The 18,841-nt window shown below is 54.4% G+C and overlaps 2 protein-coding genes across 9 annotated transcripts in view; one reads left to right on the top strand and one right to left on the bottom strand.

The window, feature by feature from the left end:
- The window catches only part of CUX2 (cut like homeobox 2), a 53,691-nt gene extending 40,455 nt beyond the window's left edge, over positions 1 to 13,236 (top strand). For 2 of the 6 annotated variants that reach the window (XM_072351210.1, XM_072351212.1), the window contains exons 3-20: positions 851 to 952; positions 1,050 to 1,173; positions 2,301 to 2,377; positions 2,468 to 2,534; positions 2,700 to 2,748; positions 2,874 to 2,978; positions 3,593 to 3,784; positions 3,863 to 3,921; positions 3,994 to 4,042; positions 4,147 to 4,246; positions 4,876 to 5,523; positions 6,119 to 6,220; positions 7,193 to 7,968; positions 8,403 to 8,562; positions 9,188 to 9,448; positions 9,722 to 9,910; positions 9,992 to 10,265; positions 10,652 to 13,236. In XM_072351210.1, coding sequence (XP_072207311.1) covers positions 851 to 952; positions 1,050 to 1,173; positions 2,301 to 2,377; positions 2,468 to 2,534; positions 2,700 to 2,748; positions 2,874 to 2,978; positions 3,593 to 3,784; positions 3,863 to 3,921; positions 3,994 to 4,042; positions 4,147 to 4,246; positions 4,876 to 5,523; positions 6,119 to 6,220; positions 7,193 to 7,968; positions 8,403 to 8,562; positions 9,188 to 9,448; positions 9,722 to 9,910; positions 9,992 to 10,265; positions 10,652 to 11,324 — 4,007 coding nt within the window. In that variant the 3' untranslated portion in view covers positions 11,325 to 13,236. Of the gene's footprint in view, positions 1 to 850; positions 953 to 1,049; positions 1,174 to 2,300; positions 2,378 to 2,467; positions 2,535 to 2,699; positions 2,749 to 2,873; positions 2,979 to 3,589; positions 3,785 to 3,862; positions 3,922 to 3,993; positions 4,043 to 4,146; positions 4,247 to 4,875; positions 5,524 to 6,118; positions 6,221 to 7,192; positions 7,969 to 8,402; positions 8,563 to 9,187; positions 9,476 to 9,721; positions 9,911 to 9,991; positions 10,266 to 10,651 lie in introns of those variants that run through there. The other 4 variants (XM_072351208.1, XM_072351209.1, XM_072351207.1 and 1 more) reach the window with 4 other exon arrangements.
- A 1,112-nt stretch (positions 13,237 to 14,348) lies between these two features.
- On the bottom strand, positions 14,349 to 16,918 carry PHETA1 (PH domain containing endocytic trafficking adaptor 1). 3 transcript variants are annotated; one of them, XM_072351149.1, is made up of 3 exons: positions 16,785 to 16,918; positions 16,323 to 16,488; positions 14,349 to 15,931 (listed from the first exon to the last, which is right to left on the bottom strand). In XM_072351149.1, the coding sequence occupies exon 3, from the start codon at positions 15,927 to 15,929 to the stop codon at positions 15,213 to 15,215; it is 717 nt and encodes a 238-aa protein (XP_072207250.1). In that variant the 5' UTR covers positions 15,930 to 15,931; positions 16,323 to 16,488; positions 16,785 to 16,918; the 3' UTR covers positions 14,349 to 15,212. The 3 variants fall into 3 exon arrangements, with proteins under 3 accessions (XP_072207250.1, XP_072207252.1, XP_072207251.1); XM_072351151.1 differs by having other exon boundaries at positions 16,323 to 16,450; positions 16,785 to 16,915; XM_072351150.1 differs by having other exon boundaries at positions 16,808 to 16,915.
- Between the last annotated feature and the right edge of the window lie 1,923 nt (positions 16,919 to 18,841).

The raw sequence follows: 18,841 nt of genomic DNA, 5'->3' as shown, positions 1-18,841 counted from the left end.
AAAGCACCCCAAACCTATATTAACCTGGCTCAATAGGAGGCATTTTCTTGAACTTATTAAAAAATTCAGACTTGTAAATTAATTTGTTCATGTTGTACAATGGCAGTGCAGATGGACTCATTAGCATGCACACAACAAATAATTATAGATGAATTTTTAGCTGGCCTGCTTAATGGGCTTGCTGGGTTAATTATGTCAATGTATAATTACATCAGCCCTGGGAGACATAATGGCACACCCTGCTGAGCAGACACTAGCTAATGATGGTGTAATGCTGACAGAGGGAAGACATACGGCTCTGAAAGCACCTGCTTACCTCGGCACAAACTGCCATTGTCTGCACCCAGACTGGGGAGAACAGGGCCAGTGGTACCACCGTGCTTGGGGATGAGATCCTGCATGTGACCTTAGCAGGGCTCAGTTCCTGGGGTCTTTGGAAGGGCGATGGTGGCACATGGTGTGGCACATGGTGTGGCACATGGTGTGGCACATGGGATGACACCAAGGGTTCTGCTTTATCCATTGGGATGGCATTGGTGGCACACGGTGGTGACACATGGGATGGTATCAAGGGTTCCATCCATTGCGACTGCAGTGGTGGTACATGATGGCTACACAAGGAATAGCAGCAAGGGTTCCATCCATTGGGAAGGCTATGGTGGCACATGGTGGTGGAACATGGGGTAGCATCAAGGGCTCCATCCCTGGTTTTATGCATATTGCAGTTGGCTGCTGACTTTGGAATGGAGGGTGTGGGAATGAGGATAGTGACTCTTGTCCTTGGGAAGGTGGGATGGGACTGTCAGTGATTGTTCCCTGCCCCTGACCGCCAAAGTGCTGTTGCCAACAGACCCTGCTCCAGTGCTGCTCCAGCGCCTTGAGCCTGAAAATCCACCCCTGAAGGATCTCAGCTGCCCCTGGAAGAAGTACCCGGAGCTTCACAGCACCAAAGGTACCCAAAGTGCAGACGGTGCATGGGTGGCAGCAGTGCTCGCCATCCACATCCTCACATGCTTCCAAGCACCGTGTGACACATGTCCCTCCCGCAGAGCAGAGAGAAGGACCTCTGACAGCAGCTGGGCTCACGGCGGCTGAGACCACACTCCCTGACATCGACAGCAAAGTGCTTTTGGCCGAAACCTTGCTGCAGAGAAATGAGGCAGAGAAGCAAAAGTACGTGAACATTGGAAAGGACGGACCCTCGTGGCACCTCCTGCCTGGGGGTGTCCGTCTGTCTGTCCCTCTCCCAGCAGTTTCTGTGTGTGCCACGTGGTGCTGCTTGAGCAAATTGCTTAAATCGAGGCCGGCGGACGAAGCTCATTAAGCGGCCTTTTAATTGTGAGGCTCCCAGCCTTCCCAGCGGCGTGCTTAGCAGCGCTTCATTGCTATTCCTTAACACACCGCACCCGTAACAAACGAGGCATCTTTAAACCCTAAATTGCAGAGCTCTCCGAGTAAGTTCCTGGCAAGTAAGGGCTATAAATAATGCAGAGTAACTTTTCCCTGATTGCTTCCCCCCTCTAATTAATGACAGGAGGGGCTGCATTTTGGTGCAGAAGCATTTCTACTTTCCTGCTTTGGCTCCTCATTTGGGGACACCAAGCAGGGATGGAGCCAGGACAACACCCCTGGGTACCATGGGGCCAGCAGGGTTTGGGGGACACCATTCTTGGGAACAGAAGGATTGTCAGAGGTCTGGAGAGTGTGGGGCTGTTCTGGGTGCACTAGCAATGTGCATTGCCATTTCCTTTTCTATTTCCCTGGTGAAGTGCATTACCATTCCCTTTTAATCACAGAATAACTGCTATCTGGGAAAGGCCACTAAGTTCATCAAGTCCAGTGACCAACCCATCACTGCCGTGTCCATTCACAGAGTCATAGAATCATTAATGTTGGGAAAGTCCTCTAGGATCTCCAAGTCCAACCCCAGCCCATCACCCCATACTAACCACATCCTTCAGTACCACATCTCCACAGTTCCTGAACACCTCTGAGGATGGTGACCTCACCACTTCCCTGGGCAGCCTGTGCCAGTGCCTCACCACTTTTTGGGAGAATAAGTTGTTTCTAATATCCAACCTGAATGCAACTTGGCACGACTTAAGGCCAACAGCACTTGTCCTTGCAATATGCATTGCCATCACTTTTTTTTTTTGTTTCTCTAGTGATCTGCATTACCACTCACTTTTCCATTTCTCTAGCAATGTGTATTGCCATTTTCCCCCCAAAGTGAATTTTTACCACCAGGACCATAAACTACATAAATCCAACCCTTGTGGCTGATGCACCTCTCTCCACAGGGGGCTACAAGAAGCCCAGCTCACCCTGGCCATGCGGCTGGGGGAAGCCGAGGAGAAGATCAAGGTGCTCCATTCAGGTAAGGAGGATGGACTGTGGGAGCCACAGGGAGCTGGAAGCCCCCGGCCCACTTCTCACCCCTGTCTTCTCTCTTTTTCCCCACTGCCAGCACTGAAGGCGACACAGACAGAGCTGCTGGAGCTACGGTGTAAATACGATGAGGAAGCTGCCTCCAAGTGAGTCCCAGAACGCATAAAGAGACCCAAAGTTGCGGTCACTCCCTAAATCTGAGATGTATGGCTATGCTGCTGTCTTACAAGGACTTTTGCCAACCACTGACTTTGTGTCCCTTGCCTCTGGATTGGCATCTGTGTACTATCTGATGCCTCTTCTTCTTTCAGGGCAGACGAAGTGGCCATGATCATGACCAACCTTGAAAAAGCCAACCAGGTGAGCTGAGAATTTCCAGTAGGGGATGAGAGCAGGATGCTCAGGAGAGGCAGGCATGGTGCTGGGATTTGGTTCTGCCCTAGGCACGGGGTGGCTGTTCTGATCCACTTTCTGGTCTCTTGCAGCGTGCCGAGGCTGCGCAGAGGGAGGTGGAGAGCTTGAGGGAGCAGCTGGCAGCTGTCAACAGCTCCCTGCGCCTGGCCTGCTGCTCCCCTCAGGGTGCTGCTGGGGTGAGCGGCTCCTATAGCATTGGGGAACATCCATCCTATAGTGGTTGGGAACATCGCAGTCATTGCAGCTGTGAGCATCCCAGAGTGGCTGGGAGCATCCCATCACCACCGGAAGTATCCCATCACAGTTCATAGCATCCCACCGTAGTTGGAAGCACCCATAGCAGCTGGGAACAACCCATTGCATCCCAGAGCACAACATAGAGGTTAGGAGCACCCATCATGATCAGGAGCATCCCATAATGGCCAGAAGCATCCCTTGCAGCCTGGAGCACCCCATGCATGCAGCCAGAAGCACTCTGCTGTGCCTGAGAGCACTATTTTGCTCTATTATTGCACTATTTCAGCAATATCCATCACATCTGGGAGGAGGCCAGAAACAAAGCAGGAGGGATCCAGGCATTTTCCCTCTGATCTGGGGCCATAACATTGCCCATGCAATATTACTGGGAGCAGCCTCCAATAAGGTGGGGGATTTGTACTCCTATAGCATTTCTCTGAACATGGAAGACCTCTGAGGACAGAGGAAGGGTCCATCCCACCCCATGCCAGTGATAGCCCCCATGTCCCTGCATTGGATGGCCAGGAGCTAATGTTGTAACCTCTCCCAGCAGGACAAAGCGAACTATTCCATGTGCTCAGGGTCAAGGCTGGAGGCCGCTCTGGCTGCCAAGGACCGAGAGATCCTGCGGCTCTTGAAGGACATCCAACACCTCCAGAGCTCGCTACAGGAGCTGGAGGAATCCTCCGCCAACCAGATTGCTGAGCTAGAAGGACAGCTGGCCGCCAAGAATGAAGCCATTGAGGTGTGGGGGCTTGGGTGGGCACAGGGTGGGCACTGATCTGACTTTGTTGGCTTCACACCAAGAGTGTGTCCTCCACAGAAGCTGGAGGAGAAGCTCCAGGCTCAAGCAGACTATGAAGAGATCAAGACAGAGCTGAGGTAGGCTTGCTCCCGCGGTTGGGCGCTGCGAGGCCACATCCCCCGCCTCACCGCCCCTCGTTTCTCCCCCAGCATCCTGAAGGCCATGAAGGTGGCATCCGCCAGCTGCAGCCTGCCCCAGGCAAGTGCCGTGGCGCGGGCCCGGCGTCCTGGCGGGATGCGGGAGGTCTACTGGCCCTGCCAGAGCCCTGCCACCCCAGCCCACCGCTGCTTTGCCCCTTGCAGAGCATATCGAAGCCAGAGGACTCCCTACTGCTGGGGAAGGAGGCATTCTACCCACCACAGAAGTACCTGCTGGAGAAGCCCAGCCTGATGGCCAGCACTGGTAGGGTAACGGTGGTCACACGTTACCTCATGTGCCATAAATTGTAGAAGCATTGGTTGGAAGAGGCCCTTAAGGTCATCAAATCCAACCATCACCCTAATTCTACCAAAGACCTTCGCTAAACCGTGTCTGTATGAGCCATGTCTGCACATACATTGTAGAATCATGGAATGGCTGGGTTGGAAGGGATCCTTGGGCAGCTCCACAGGTAGGGCACCCACAGCTCTGGGCAGCACTGTCAGGGCTTCAGCACCCTCCAAGTGAAGAAATCCCTCCTAACATCAAGTCTAGATCTCCCCTCTTTTATTTTAAAACCATTCCCCTTGTCCTGTTATTATCACACTGCTTATATATATAGTTTTTAACATTTATGTCTATAGTCAATCTGTGTCCAACCACTTGATTGCTTCTCCATGTGGATTCTGATGTAGGGAAAGGTCCAAGCCTGGAGCTTGAACACTGTAGTCAAAGTTATGATGTTCACCATAGCTTGCAGGCACTGGGGTTGGATCCTGGTGCTCAGAAAGGGCCTGGATATGGGATGGGGGATTCCTGTCTAGGGAAACTGAGGCAGGAGTGCCTAGCTGGCATGACTATAGTGCGTGTCTATCTCTCTCATTCATCTCTAGAGGAGGATCCCTCTGAAGACGAGTCGGGGAAGGACCCACTGGGCATGGAACAGGCATTTCCGTCCCCCCAGCAGCTCCCACACCCACCAGCTGATGAGCCAGCCTCTCCTGCTCCTCTCCCAGCTGTACCTGGCCCTGGCCTGGCTCCTGAAGGCCCCCGGACGTTCCCACTGTCCCCCTTCCCAGGGGGAGAGAGGCTCCCAGGGGACGCAATACTCCCCAAGGGCCCTCCACTGCAGGGGCCCCCCTACAAGAGTGAGGGTGCTGGTGGGGGACTACCTTTCACCACTGCTTTTTTCGGAGCCAAAAGCAGCTCTGGGCCCCCCAGCACTGTTCCGCCCACCACCAGCCCACCTGATGAGCCTGCTGAGGGTAGCGGGGGCAGCTCAGCTGATGAGGAGCAGCTGGATACAGCTGACATCGCCTTCCAGGTGAAGGAACAGCTGCTGAAGCACAACATTGGGCAGAGGGTCTTTGGGCACTATGTGCTGGGGCTGTCACAGGGCTCTGTCAGTGAGATCCTGGCCCGGCCCAAGCCCTGGCGCAAGCTGACGGTGAAGGGCAAGGAACCATTCATCAAGATGAAGCAGTTTCTCTCCGATGAGCAGAATGTACTGGCCCTGAGGACTATCCAGGTGCGCCAGAGAGGTGAGTGGTGGGGTGGCTCCAATGCCAGGTGCTGCCCCTAACTGCCCCTCTGCCACCACTGCACTCACACCTGAGCCCCATGGTGATGGATGGGGACACTGTGTGAAATCACCCATGGCATTCAAGGGTTGTCCCTAGTGGCCCCAGGCACTGCTCTCCATGGGGCAGGGATGTCACAATCCATGTGCTCCTGGATGAGTTTCACTCATTTAGTCTTCCATTGGGCTGCTTTGTGGTATACAAATCAGTGTTTTGGAATATATTGTTAAAATAATCAAGTTTTAGTGCTGCAGGACTGTGGTACAGTGTTGTCACCATCATGGAATAGCTCCTGGCCCTGGGAACAGTGGCTCCTCAGCAGTGCTTTGATTTGCCATGGTGGCATCTGATCCCATGTGTCCTCAACCAGGTGATGCCGTGTTGGAGACAAGAGCTGTCAACAGGGGCTGGCAACCAATGAATGGTGGTGTTTTCCTTAAATCCAGCATACCTGAAAATAACTAAACATGAACAACAGTAAATGCTTCCTGATGTACAAGTGGAGCTTGTAGAACCAGTGCTGGTGACAAATCTCTTGTCGTGCTTCTTTGATCAGGTAGCATCACACCGCGGATCAGAACGCCAGAAACCGGCTCCGACGATGCCATCAAAAACATCTTGGAGCAGGCAAAGAAGGAGATCGAGTCACAGAAGGGAGGTCTGTTCTGTCTATAGGTGTTTGGAGACTGCAGGCCACATATCCTTGGGCCATCCCTTCCAGAAACAATTCTGAGACCTCAGGGTGGTTGGGAGGGGTTGGCAGTGCTTCCTAGCTTCTCCCATCCATACACATGGCACTGGCCAAAATAGTTTTTTTTTGTCCATTTCTCCCATTGACATCCATAGAGATTTGGGAGATTATGGAAAGAACTGCTGGTAAATATTGCTGGAAACAAAACATTCATGCACAAGTGCACGTTGCCCTGTACCTGAGCTTTCAGAAACTTTGGACTTTTCCATCCTTCCTTTCCCCGAACAGATAATTAAATGAGAGCACACAATCCACATGGTGTGAGGAATCATTAAGGCAGTTCTGCTCACAGTCAATGACAAGAAATGAAATACATTAAAACAGGTAGTCTGCTGAGAAGACAGAATCCTGGAGAATTACATTAGACAGGAATGGTGGAAAAACAGTCAGAGAAAACAAACATGTTTATTGTCATCATTGGAAATGGAATTTATTTTGCAGCTGTCAAAATGGAATCACACTTAGGTACGGGAACGTTGTGGCTGCTTTCCTGCCTCTCTGGCCAACTGCCCCCAGTTTTGTTGTTGTGAATGGCACCAGTATGGTATGGTACATCCCTTTGGCCAGTTTGGATCAGCTGTGCTGGTTCAGTTCCCTCCCACCTCCTTGTGCACCCCCAGCACCTCACTGTGGGGCAGCGTGACGAGGTGAAAAGTCCTTGACTAAGTGTAAGCTCTGAACAGCTGCAGCCAAAACATGTATGTTATCAGTGGTGTTCTCACCCTAGACCCAAAATATCCACTAGAAAGAAAATTAACTCCATTCCAGACAAAAGCAGGGCAGGAACAAATCTCAAAATATCAAAGCCTTCCCTCCCTCCTAGCCAGCACCTCTATGAGTTCTGCGTCCAGCAGTTCCCTTCATTCCCCCTCTTTGCAGGTGAGCCCAAAAACCCATCAACATCTCAAGCGGTGACCAACGGGGCGGGTGGCAGCAGCTCAGAGGACGCCATCAAGAGCATCCTGGAGCAGGCACGGCGGGAGATGCAGGCGCAGCAGCAGGCACTGCTGGAGATGGAGTCAGGGAGCAGTGGGCGACCTGGGGGCACACCGCCCACTGAGCGTTCCACATTGGCCACCGTCAGCCAAAACATCGTCCCAGCCTACGTCAAGCAGGAGGAGGGTAGTGGGGCCAGCCCTGGCCCCCCGCAGACGCCCCTTGCTGTCCTCTCACCTGCTGCCTTCGTGCAGAGCATCATCCGCAAGGTGAAGTCGGAGATTGGTGATGCTGGCTCTTATTTTGACCAGCACTGGGCGTCAGAGCGTAACCTGCTCAGCCGACCCTACACCTCTGTTTCGCCTTCGCTCTCCTCCTCTTCCTCGAGCTACTCCAGCATGGCCAATGGACGAGGTTGGCCAAGGGGTGAGCCTGCTGAGAGTGGAGCCAATGAGGATGAGCTGCCAGCAGCTGAGGATGAGCCACACAGATTGGCAGAGTTGAAGGTGGAGGGTGCCGGCATGGAGCCGGTGGCCAGTGGCCGGCTGTCCTACTACCCTGCCTATGTACCGCGCACCCTGAAGCCCACTGTGCCTCCGCTGACCCCAGAGCAGTATGAGATGTACATGTACAGGGAGGTGGACACACTGGAACTGACACGGCAGGTCAAGGAGAAGTTGGCCAAGAATGGCATCTGCCAGAGGATCTTTGGAGAGAAGGTACCAGCCTGGGGAATGGAGTTGGGTGTCCCCTTGGTGGGGTGGGAACTGTCTACATCAGTATCCAGGGCTGGCTGATGTCCTCTAGCACCTCCTGCCAGGGTCCTCACTGTGCCCCGGGGGTCCCCTCAGAGTCCTCAATGTCCAAGCCAACCCAACAGTCTCCTGATGGCCACCACCAATTGATTGGTGGCACTGCCCACAGGGAATGTGCTGTCCCCACAACCCATACCCAGTGGGTAGTCCTGAGGGTGATCCCATACCTGCACCAAGCACTGGGACTGAGGGATTTGGGCATACCATGGGGTGTGAGTACAAGACCTGTCCCCTCCATCCATCCTACTCCTTGCCCCAGCGCGGCCGGGCTCGCGTCCTGTTCAGCAGGGACGATGGCCAGGCAGCAGCCCAGCACATAACGCCTGCACCGTACCCAGGTACTGGGCCTGTCCCAGGGCAGTGTGAGTGACATGCTGTCACGGCCCAAGCCATGGAGTAAGCTGACGCAGAAGGGACGGGAGCCCTTCATCCGCATGCAGCTCTGGCTGACGGACCAGCTGGGACAAGGCATCAGCCAGCAGCCGACTCCCTCCCAGGGTAAGTGCTGCCTCTGCCGCATCCTTTGCTCCATAAACATCCTAATGCCATTCCCACCCATCTCCTGCATCCTAATACAGGAGGATTTGGTCATGTCCTCATCCCACACAGCATCCTCTCAGCACCAGCTGCTGCCCCAGGCTACCTGACATCACCTGTTCTTCCTTCTGTCCAAAGCCACCCCTCCGATACATCCAGCTCATTTCAACCCCCCTTAATTAGTATGTTAGACAAGACAGGGCTGTTGCACAGCTCCTCTAATGTTATTTTGTCAGAAATGGGTTTTGAAAGTCATCTAGTTAAAAAAAAGAAAAAGAAAAATGCAACAAAAATCCTTGGCTTTGTGCCTGGAATAAAGAAGTAGTTGGGTTTTTATGTTAATATTGTGTTTTCTCTCTTTAATTATTCCACTGTTGCCTCCTGCTCAGCCATAGATGCCGGAGAGGCTCTGCTGACTTTCCCCCTTTCAGGAATAATAAATAATAATAAATAACAGATGAATAATAAAAATAACCTTCACGTTCCTGCTGCCATCCCTTCCCCTCATCCTTGTGGCCCTTTATTGGGCTTGAGCAGTGACCTCCCACTAGTGCCACTGACCCATCCTCTCCCTGGTGCCACACAGCCAGCCCTGCCGAGCCACAGCCATCCCCCTCACCGCCCCCCAGCCCCACTGAGCACGAGAAAGGCTCGCAGGAGCCCCTTACCCTCGCCCTGGAGAGCAGCAAGGAAAACCAGCAACCTGAGGGCAGAGTGGTGGCAGGCAAGGCACATCCCAACAGCCAAGGCCCTGTGGGCATCCAGGAGATTGTCGCCATGTCCCCCGAACTGGACACCTACTCCATCACCAAGAAGGTCAAGGAGGTGTTGACGGACAACAATTTAGGTGCGAGCGCCATTTTGGGAGACGCTGGTGAGGCGAGTGGGTTCCCGGTTGACTGGCTCTGTTGACAAGGTGTTGGGTGATGGTGTGGTGGGGTGGTGGAGTGATGGGTTGACATAGTGATGAGGTGAAAGGGTGGTGATAGGGTGATGGGATGGTGGGTTGACATGCAGATGGGGTGACATGGTGGCAGAGTGGCAGGGTGATTGGGAAGTGGCTGGCTGGACAGTGGTGGGACTTGTCCCTCTCTAACCACCTCTGCTTCTCCTCTGCCAGGCCAGCGGCTGTTTGGGGAGAGCATCCTGGGCCTGACGCAGGGCTCGGTGTCCGATCTCCTCTCCAGGCCCAAGCCATGGCACAAGCTGAGCCTGAAGGGGAGGGAGCCCTTTGTTCGCATGCAACTCTGGCTCAACGACCCCCACAATGTCGAAAAACTGCGTGACATGAAGAAGCTGGAGAAGAAAGGTGAGCACGGGGGCTGGGTGGCAGTGGATGGGCAGGGTGGAGGGGGCTGAGAGGCACACAGCTCTGTCTCCTCTCCTGCAGCCTACCTGAAGCGCCGGTATGGGCTGATGAGCGCCGGCTCAGACAGCGAGTCCCCTGGTGCCCGCTCTGAGTGTGCCAGCCCTGGCCTGCAGCCCCAGGACCTCAGCCTCCTGCAGATCAAGAAGCCACGGGTAGTACTGGCTCCTGAAGAGAAAGAAGCCTTGAAGAAAGCCTACCAGCTAGAGCCCTATCCCTCCCAGCAGACCATCGAGCTGCTCTCCTTCCAGCTCAACCTCAAGACCAACACCGTCATCAATTGGTTCCACAACTACAGGTATGGATGCTGCTGAAACAGCACAAAACAACCCTGAAGTATGTCTTCGAATAGTGATATCTAAAACAAAACAACAACAACAAAAAAGCAGTAGGCGAAAATATGTGCAAAAGTGGGTGAGATTGGAAGGCTGCAGGCTGGAAAGAGCCCAGAGGATGAGAGGTAATGGTCTTAAGTTTCAAGTTAGATAGTCAGAAAACTGTAACTCTGTGATTCATGGTGGGGTTGGGTTGGGTTTGGACGTGATGGTCTTTAGGGGTCTTTATCAACATTAATAATTCTATGATTCTATCATTCTGTGAATGACAAGTTGGGTTTTTTGTTTGAAGCATTTGATACAATACCTGCTGGTATGATCACTCACACCCTGTGTTTGTGCCTCACAGGTCACGGATGCGCCGGGAGATGCTGGTGGAGGGCACGCAAGACAATGACACAGACCCAGAGCAGAGTAGTGGGGCAGCTGGCCCAAGGCCCAGGGCCCCACACAGCCCTGACTCGGATGCCGAGGACCGAAAACCCCTTTTCAGTGGGGGTGAGCACTCTTGCACTGTTGAAGGTGAAGTGAAGGTGAAAGAGGAGCAGGGGGAGGTGGGCAGCTGGAGCCACCAGCGGGACTCACGTAGCCCAGCCGGGACAGCAGAAAGCACTGGGCCCCCACAAGAGGAGCGAGGAGGAGCCCCCCGTGCTGCTGCCCCCAGCACTGGCAGCCTCCCACGGCGGGGAGGCCGAGCCAGGACCTCTGGAGGTCCTCCACCACCACCACCACCACTGCATCCCGACCCTGGTGGCTCGCAGTCATCAGCCAACTCATCCCGCTGTAGCCTGGAGGTGTCCCCCAGCTCACCTTCCGCTGCCTCCTCGCCTGGCCTTGCTGGTTCAGCCTCACCAGGGCCATCTTCTGCTGGGCCGGTCTCACCAGCACTGCCTCCAGCCCCATGTCCCCGGCTCAGCACCAGCGTACAACGACGTCATGAGAAGATGGCCAACCTCAACAACATCATCCACCGCCTGGAGCGGGCTGCCAACCGTGAGGAGGTCCTTGAGTGGGAGTTCTGAGCTGCCTTCCAGACACACACATCTCTCTATATTTTGTTAAACTCAGCGCGCACCGAGAGGTGGGCCCTGCAAAGACGTCCACGAAGCCGCCCCAGCTTTGTTTTCAATGTGAAAAACTGGGAACGATTTTAGAAAAGAAAAAGAAAAATATTTATAGACCTCTTTTAGATATTTTAATAAAAGGATACTTTGGAATTTATTAACAGCTTAAGCTGCTTTGATATTAAAGATAGCTATAAAATCAAGATGATGTAGCAGTCGTGTCATTAAATGTACACTGAAGTCTTGTAGTTTGCCACTGGATGAGATTAAAAACAAACAAACAAAACAGAAAAAAAAACAACCCACAGAAAAGACTTACTGAGCAAAGCCATCAAGAAGCACTATGAGACTGACCAAATTTGATAAACTTTTGCATAGCAGTTTTCCACATCTGTCTGTAAGACACTGCATCGCTTCTGCCCCATCCAGAGACTGTGTTATAGTCCATGAAGACTCTAAATCAGAAACCTTGACGCCATCGAGTATGTATTTAGTTCTGGTGGTATGTTTTTGAAACCTTTGTAACACAGAATGTCACGTGCAGTTGTATATGTTGTAGAAATGTCTGCAATAGCCTTCTGGAACAAGACTTAGCATGGTGCAAATGCGGTCCCTCGCGCTCCCTCGAGTCAGCAGCTGGTGCTGGCCCTGAGCAATGACAGCACTCAGTAAAGGGGGAAAAAGGCAAAACAGACCCAAGTGAAGCAAGCTGTCTCTGATTGTGGTGGTGATGGAAAGAGGCACCTGAGTCTGACACCTGGAGCAGCTCCAGCTGGCTTGGGATAGCATTCGGGGTCCCCATGCTCTACTGTTGTATGGAAAATGAAATCACTGGTGCCTAGGGACTACAAAAGCCAGGACGTGTCCTGCTTGGGGTTCTCCCTGCACCATGTCCAGCCTTTGGGGCTGAAGCACTTTTTTAGTTTGGAGGCTTTGGGATGTGGGCAGGGGGAGCATCCCCTTGCCATGGCCATGTCCTGTTTCTGCAGCCATGTCCCATTGTTATGTTCCTTGTCTCCTTGCCATGACCACATCTTATTGTCATGGCCATGTCCCCAAGCAGTGGCTACTACAGCATGCCTCAGTGAGCTGGGACAAGCCTGGAGTGTCAAGCCATGCTCCTGCCCTACACTGTGCTTGGGGCTGAGTTGGGCAAAGCACAGTGGTGCCTTGCAACTGACAAAGTGCAAAGCCACAGCAGTGCTGCGGCAGCACTCCAACACCAAGATCGCGTCCCTGGGGTGTTCCCATCTCACTGCCCCAACTAACAAAATGCCTTTAGAAGAGGAGGGTGCGTTGTTCTGTACTGTTTCCTGTCCATTCTGTTTCTCAATGCATTTTGCAAGCACCAAGAATGCGGTGTGCTGTGCTCCAGCCATTCCCTCTGCCATCTGCCACCTGGTAAGAGGCACCGTGGGGCTGTGGGGGAGAGCCCAATGCCAGCTCTGAGGCTATGCATTGACTTGTTTTCCACTGTAGACATTTTTTATCAGAATAGAAGGTATTTTTATACTCTGGTGGTAGTCAGGGAGCAATTCCAAAAGCAAGCTCAGCTTTGCACCGGCGCGAGCTCCCTGAGGTCACCCTGATGCCACCGTGCTGCTGAAGGCCGAGGCGTACCCATTGCCGACTGTTCTCTGTAGTGTGCTTGTGTTAGCTTTAGTGGAACGGGATTTGATGAAGCACTTAGGGTAGACTCTGGAACATGGAAATCCTGTTGTACTAAAAGCTAGTGGGACATCCTGATCACATTTTGTTATAGGCTCATGTACTGTACTTCAAAAGTTTCTATGAGATCGATGAACTTTGTTAACAATTTTGGAAGGAACAAGTTCTGTAAAGAGCCACTAAATACAGAAGTTGGATAAGACTCTTGGTGTCACGGTGTGTTTCTTTGCAGGACCTGAGACGTGTGGTGGTGTCTCCCACTGAGTTTCACCCCTTGCATTGGGTTTTGGGGCTCTTGCAGACATCAGTATCACTCCATTGGGAAAAAGGGGGTGTTTGTGGGGTCGGTCCAGCTTGAGGTGCAGTCTTGCCCCATGGCAGCATGTGTCCCTGGTGCTTGGTTCCAGTCTGTGTCCACTTTGGCTTCCATTGGGAGCCTCCTGGCCTTACGGAGCTCAGCATCGCCCTGTGATTTTGTAGCCACCACCACGAGGCGGGGAGGTTTGGAGTGTGATGAATTAATAAATCCATATGTTGCGTATCTGTTTAAGCTTGTTTGTCGACTAACACATCGGGAAGGATTTATTTTTAATGAATATCTGAACACCTTGAAAAGCTCAGCCGGCTGCCATGGAAACCACAGCGGCTGCATTCTCCATCTGGATGCAGGAGGATGTCACCTCAGCTGCCCTTTGCGAGCCAGAATGCCATGCAGGATGGCAGTGCCACCTATGTGACAGCAGGGTCCCCATCCCTGTGTAACACTGCCACCAGCCCCAGTGAGGGGATGGGTATTTTGTCCTGGCTCAGTGACCCACAGCCTTGGCAGAGGTCTGGGAATCCAGGGGACACCACAGGGTGCTGCACATGAGTTGGATTTTAGCAGTAGTGATGTGCTTTAATGAGGATGGGAGCTAATGGAAACATTTGGCTGTTGGAGCTCAGATTATTGGGGAAAAAAAAATAAGTCCTGCAGCTTGTTTGCAGACAATCTGACTTCCATATGATGACACTCCCACTCTTAGTGATGCTGCAGTCATTCATGTATGTGTGAATAGCTGTGGGGAACAGCTCATTACTTCATCCCTGTCCTTACCAGTTCAGCTTCCAAGGCACAACAGATCTGATGCCCTCAGGACTATGATGTGAGATTTCTGTTGCTCCAAAAGCAATTGCTATGCTGTTCCTGTTTGAGACCAACATGATGCCCTGAAGGCCCCTGAGTGACATCATCCCATTCTATCCCCAGCTCCACCCCCAACCCCCATCCCATGCTCAGCCACAACTCCATCCCCAACCTCATCCTTCAGGACCTTCTCTCATAAATGAATCAAATTGTGCAAATCATTTGTGCAAATCATAAGGAGGCCAGGAGGGAATTCCTGAAGCAATATTTATTGCAGAAAAAGAACTTGAGCCAGAGTTCTGAGAAGTCAAATGGAGATGGGGCCACTTGGCCCAACCCAGGTTGCCTCTTGCTCCCAGATCTAAGGAGCAAACTCAGGAGGGGAGGGATTCAACAGCTTTAGTGAAGGAGGAGCTGGTGGGATGGCTAACAGCAGCAGTCACTGCAACAGCTGGGATGTCACAAAGGCCTTGGGCCAGAAGAATGGATATGAATGAGAGAAATGCCTGCATGAGACCCCAGGACTCCAATGGTAGCCATGCTCTGCTTGCACACATGAATCACTCTGCTCCCCCCGCTGCTGACACGCACGTTCCTGTTCATTGCTGTGACACTTCCCCTTTGTGAGCCAGCCCAAGGGTGACACCAGCCCTAAAATATCTGTCCTGGAGCCCTGGAGGATGTGGCTGGGTGCAAGCAACTCCACTGCAGAGTGAATTGAAGGACCAGGATCCTGCTGGGTGCCAGCAGCACGCAAAAATGAAGCCACAGTGGCTGTTGTGCTTGGCACTGTGTTGCTGGGGAAGTGTCCGTGTGCTTGTTCTACAAACCACATCCTGCTGGAGCAGAGGGATGCCGTGGGGCTCAGCTGGCCTTAGGGAAGGGAAGGCAGTTCCTGCTCTCTGGCAGTACAACACCTGTCCAAACCCTCTGCAGAATCTTTGCATCTGGAGGTCCCAGAGCACCCAGCTCAGCACTTGCTCCCCAGGAGCTGTGAGTCCTTTAGAGGGGACTGAAGTTGCACCGAGGACACTCCATGCCCGCAGGGTCTCTCAGGGCCGGTGCTGGCACTGCCGGTGCTGCCAGTCCTGCCGCAGCTGGGCCACCTCCCTCCCGTACCGCTCATGCAGACGGCAGAACGCCGAGATCTCAGCTGTCCCGGTGTCACCGCTGGATGCTCGTCGGCGCGGAGGCAGCGGTGGTGGCCGTGGATTGGTGTCACCATCACAACCATCGCGTAACCGGTCCACGCTGGGCGCATTGTTCCACACTGCACAGCCATTCTCCTTTGGCAGAACCACAGGCAGAGCTGGCAGGGAGTGCTCCATCCCCAAAGGCCGTGCCTTGCAGCAGGCTGGGGCGTGCCGGCAGCTCCACCGCATCTCCTCCAGCTGCTTCTCCAGCTCCCGCACCACCAGCCGCATGTAGTCAAAGCTGGCCCGTGACAGTGCCTTCACCCACGCCTCCATGGCTGCCTGGCTGTCAGCTGCCAGCACATAGGTGCGCGATTTGGTGCCGCTGAAACGGATGGCGAAGGCAAATTCCTCAGCTGAGTCGCAGAGCTCCACGGTGCAGCCCTCCAGCACGATGACACCCACTGGCTCACGGCTCTCTCGCTCTTCGAAGTAGAAGAGCATGTTGCCCTTGAGCACAAACCAGCGGCGGTGGTACGCCGTGTGCCGCTCACCGCGCTTGTAGAGGAATCCAGCGTTGTCGGCCGGGGAGTCACAGGTGGCATAGAACACCAAACTGCGCTCGTTCAGCTTCATGGCTGCAGGGAGAGGGCGCAGGCAGGGTGTGTGCAGCTCCGCAGCCACCCGCTGGCTCCTTGTTCCTGGTGGCACCCAGGAAATGGATATGGAGAGCAAACACCGCAGGCACAATGCAGTGCTGCAGGTTGGGTACTCGCAGGGAGGACTCTGCACCCCAGGTGGTGTTTCCTCATAGATAGCCCCACTTGGGGCTGGTGTCTCCCCCCACCACCACTGTCCCACCTCATCCAGCACAGGTGGCCTTGTGGCCACGCTCCTCCCTGCAGCCCAGCCCACGTGCAGGTCTGGCTCATGGGACCCTCATGGGACAGTGTCACACAGGGCCAGGCCACCCCCCCCCCCCGTGTCCCCACGCAGCGGTGCCCTCACCGTCCCGTTCCTTCCACCCACCTGGATTGTGAGGCACGGCTCTGCTCTATCTCTGGGCTTCAGCCGTGGGTGACCTTGGGGGACACGGAAGAGCTGGATGCAGGGTCGGCTGCTGGCACAGGGCTGGCACCCCGCTGTCCCCACTCGCTCTGCCCCAAAATGACGAATTTCAGCGCGTCACCGCTGCCTGCCCAGCACAAGACGGACACGTGCGAGATGACCATTATTTTCCTACTGAGCCACATCGCAGGATAAAAGGAGCCAGGAGAGGGCTCCCAGTTGGGGGACACCAATCGGGACCCTAAAGCCTTTTGCGGGAGGGAACATTCGCGCACGGGAAGAGCGCTCCAGTCCTCAGCGGGACCTCCCCGACCGAACCCCACCGCCACTCCCCAGCACCGCGCGGTCCCGCTCCGCTTCGGCCCCACTCCAATCCCACTCCGGTCCCGCTCGGGGACGGCCCCGCTCCCATTCCCCGGGCACCTTTTGTCCTCGGCTTCCCGCACCTCGGCTTGGTTCGGGCCGCCCCTCGGGCGGGGCGCTGCCACCCGGCTCCTCCCCGCACGCTGGGGCTGCTTCTGCCGCCGCCCCTCGCAGAGCCCGGCCCGACCCGGTAGTCCCAACTGAATAGATGGATGGATGAATACAGAGGTACCTATATAGGCTGAGTAGCGGGCCCAGGTGAACCTCATCAAGTTGAACAAATCCAAGTGCAAGGGCTGCACCTGGGTCGTGGCAACTCCTGCAATCAGTACAAGCTGGGGGATCGTAGTACAAGCTATCGGCGTCTGGATAGGGAGTGAGGAGATATGGTTTAGTGGCTATCTGTAGGTATGGTACAGGTTGGACTAGATGATCTTGCAGGTCCTTTCCAACCTTGTGGTTCCATGAAAGGATTGGGCACAGCCCTTACCCAAGTGAACTTGTGGGTACTGGCGGATGGAAGCTGGACATGAGCCAACAGTGTGCCCCCAAAGCCCTAAAACCAACCATATTCTGGGCTGCAACCAAAGCAGTGTGGGCAGCAGGGTGGGGGAGGTGCTCCTGTCCCGCTGCTCTGGCACAGGGTGCCCAGGGAGGTGGAGGTGCCCCATCCCTGCAGACACACAGTCAGGGGACGGGGCTGTGAGCACTGATGGAGCTGTGGGTGTCCCTGAGCACTGCAGGCCGTGGGAGCAGATGGCTTCAGGGGTTCTTTCCAACTCAAACAGTTCTATGATTCTTATGGATGCACGGATGGGTGAGAAAGGCAAGAGCTCAGCGCTCACCACAGCTGCACAACATTTTTCACTCGCTCTCCATTTCCTCCAGATTCTTTGTTCCCCTGCTCAGCAATGAGCACATTTCAGTAGAAGCACTGTTGGGTTTTATTTTGCAAGAGAGCCAAGAAATCCCACTGCAGGCAACTGCTGCTGTAGGGACAGAGGTTTTCAGTTCACCGAAGGGTTCATCTGTCACCTGTGGACTTGCTCTTTCGGTCTACAAAAAGGGATTGAAGCAGCACTAAAACCACCCAGGTTTGATCTTCCCCCTATTGCAGGGGGATTCTAACCACGGCCCTGCAGTGCTTACAGCCCAGCCTGGCCACACAGTGCCCATTGGCACAGCCACATCTGGAGGATGGAAAGCCATGGGGAGGAAGCAGAGCTTTATTAGAGGGGAGGGGGGTTGTGAAGAGACCCGACTGCTCCCTGCAGCCTCCTTAGCATCAGTCGTGGCGCTGTTCCTCCCCTCTCTTTTGGAGAATTGTTCCAATTCCTCAAAACCCAACGACCAAATTCCCCGTGAGTTTTGCTTCCTGTTGGGTCTCCCTCGGGACTGCCGCGTTTTGCCGCACGCTCCAACACTTCCTCTTCTGGGCAGCCCCGTGACATTGCCCCTTTGTCCTTGCGGCATCCTCCCTGCAAAGGGATCCGATCCCGTGCCTCAGTTTCCCCATCCAGATCCAACGGAGCGATCTGGAAGTTGGGAAAACGCAGAGGAAAAGGGGCTGAGAGGGGACGAGGGGCCGCTGGGGGCACTTTGGGACACCGCCTCGGTCCCTGCTCCCGTGATTGGTGACTGCCACAGGGAGCGCGCTGAGCCGGGAGCTCTGAGTCACTGCGGGGAGAGGGGGGTGCTCCGGGGGGTAAGGGGGGGCCCGGCGCTGTGCGGGGCTGCCGGGAGGGGGCGCCGGGAGTCCGCCTGCGGGGCTGCTGTGGGGCTGCTATGGGGCTACAACAGGCAGGGCAGCTCCACTATTGTCAGCATCACCGTCACCCTCACTACCATGTGTCAGCACCACCACTACTGCCATCACAACCATCACTCCCACCACCATCACCACCGTCACCCTCACCATCTTCTCCATCCCCATCACTACAATCACAACCATGACGCTCACCACCACCACCATGATCATCACCACCACCACCACCCTTCCCACTGCCCACTCTGCCTTCTGAAGGAATAGACAAAACCCAACCAGAAATTTGACCTTCACCACACTAATTCCCCAAAGTCGGGCAGTGCAAGGACCTGTTTGTCACCCTGCAGAGGTC

Source organism: Excalfactoria chinensis, chromosome 16, assembly GCF_039878825.1.
Source record: "Excalfactoria chinensis isolate bCotChi1 chromosome 16, bCotChi1.hap2, whole genome shotgun sequence".
In the NCBI taxonomy this organism is placed as follows: domain Eukaryota; kingdom Metazoa; phylum Chordata; class Aves; order Galliformes; family Phasianidae; genus Excalfactoria; species Excalfactoria chinensis.
This window is presented reverse-complemented; position numbering and strand designations above follow the sequence as displayed.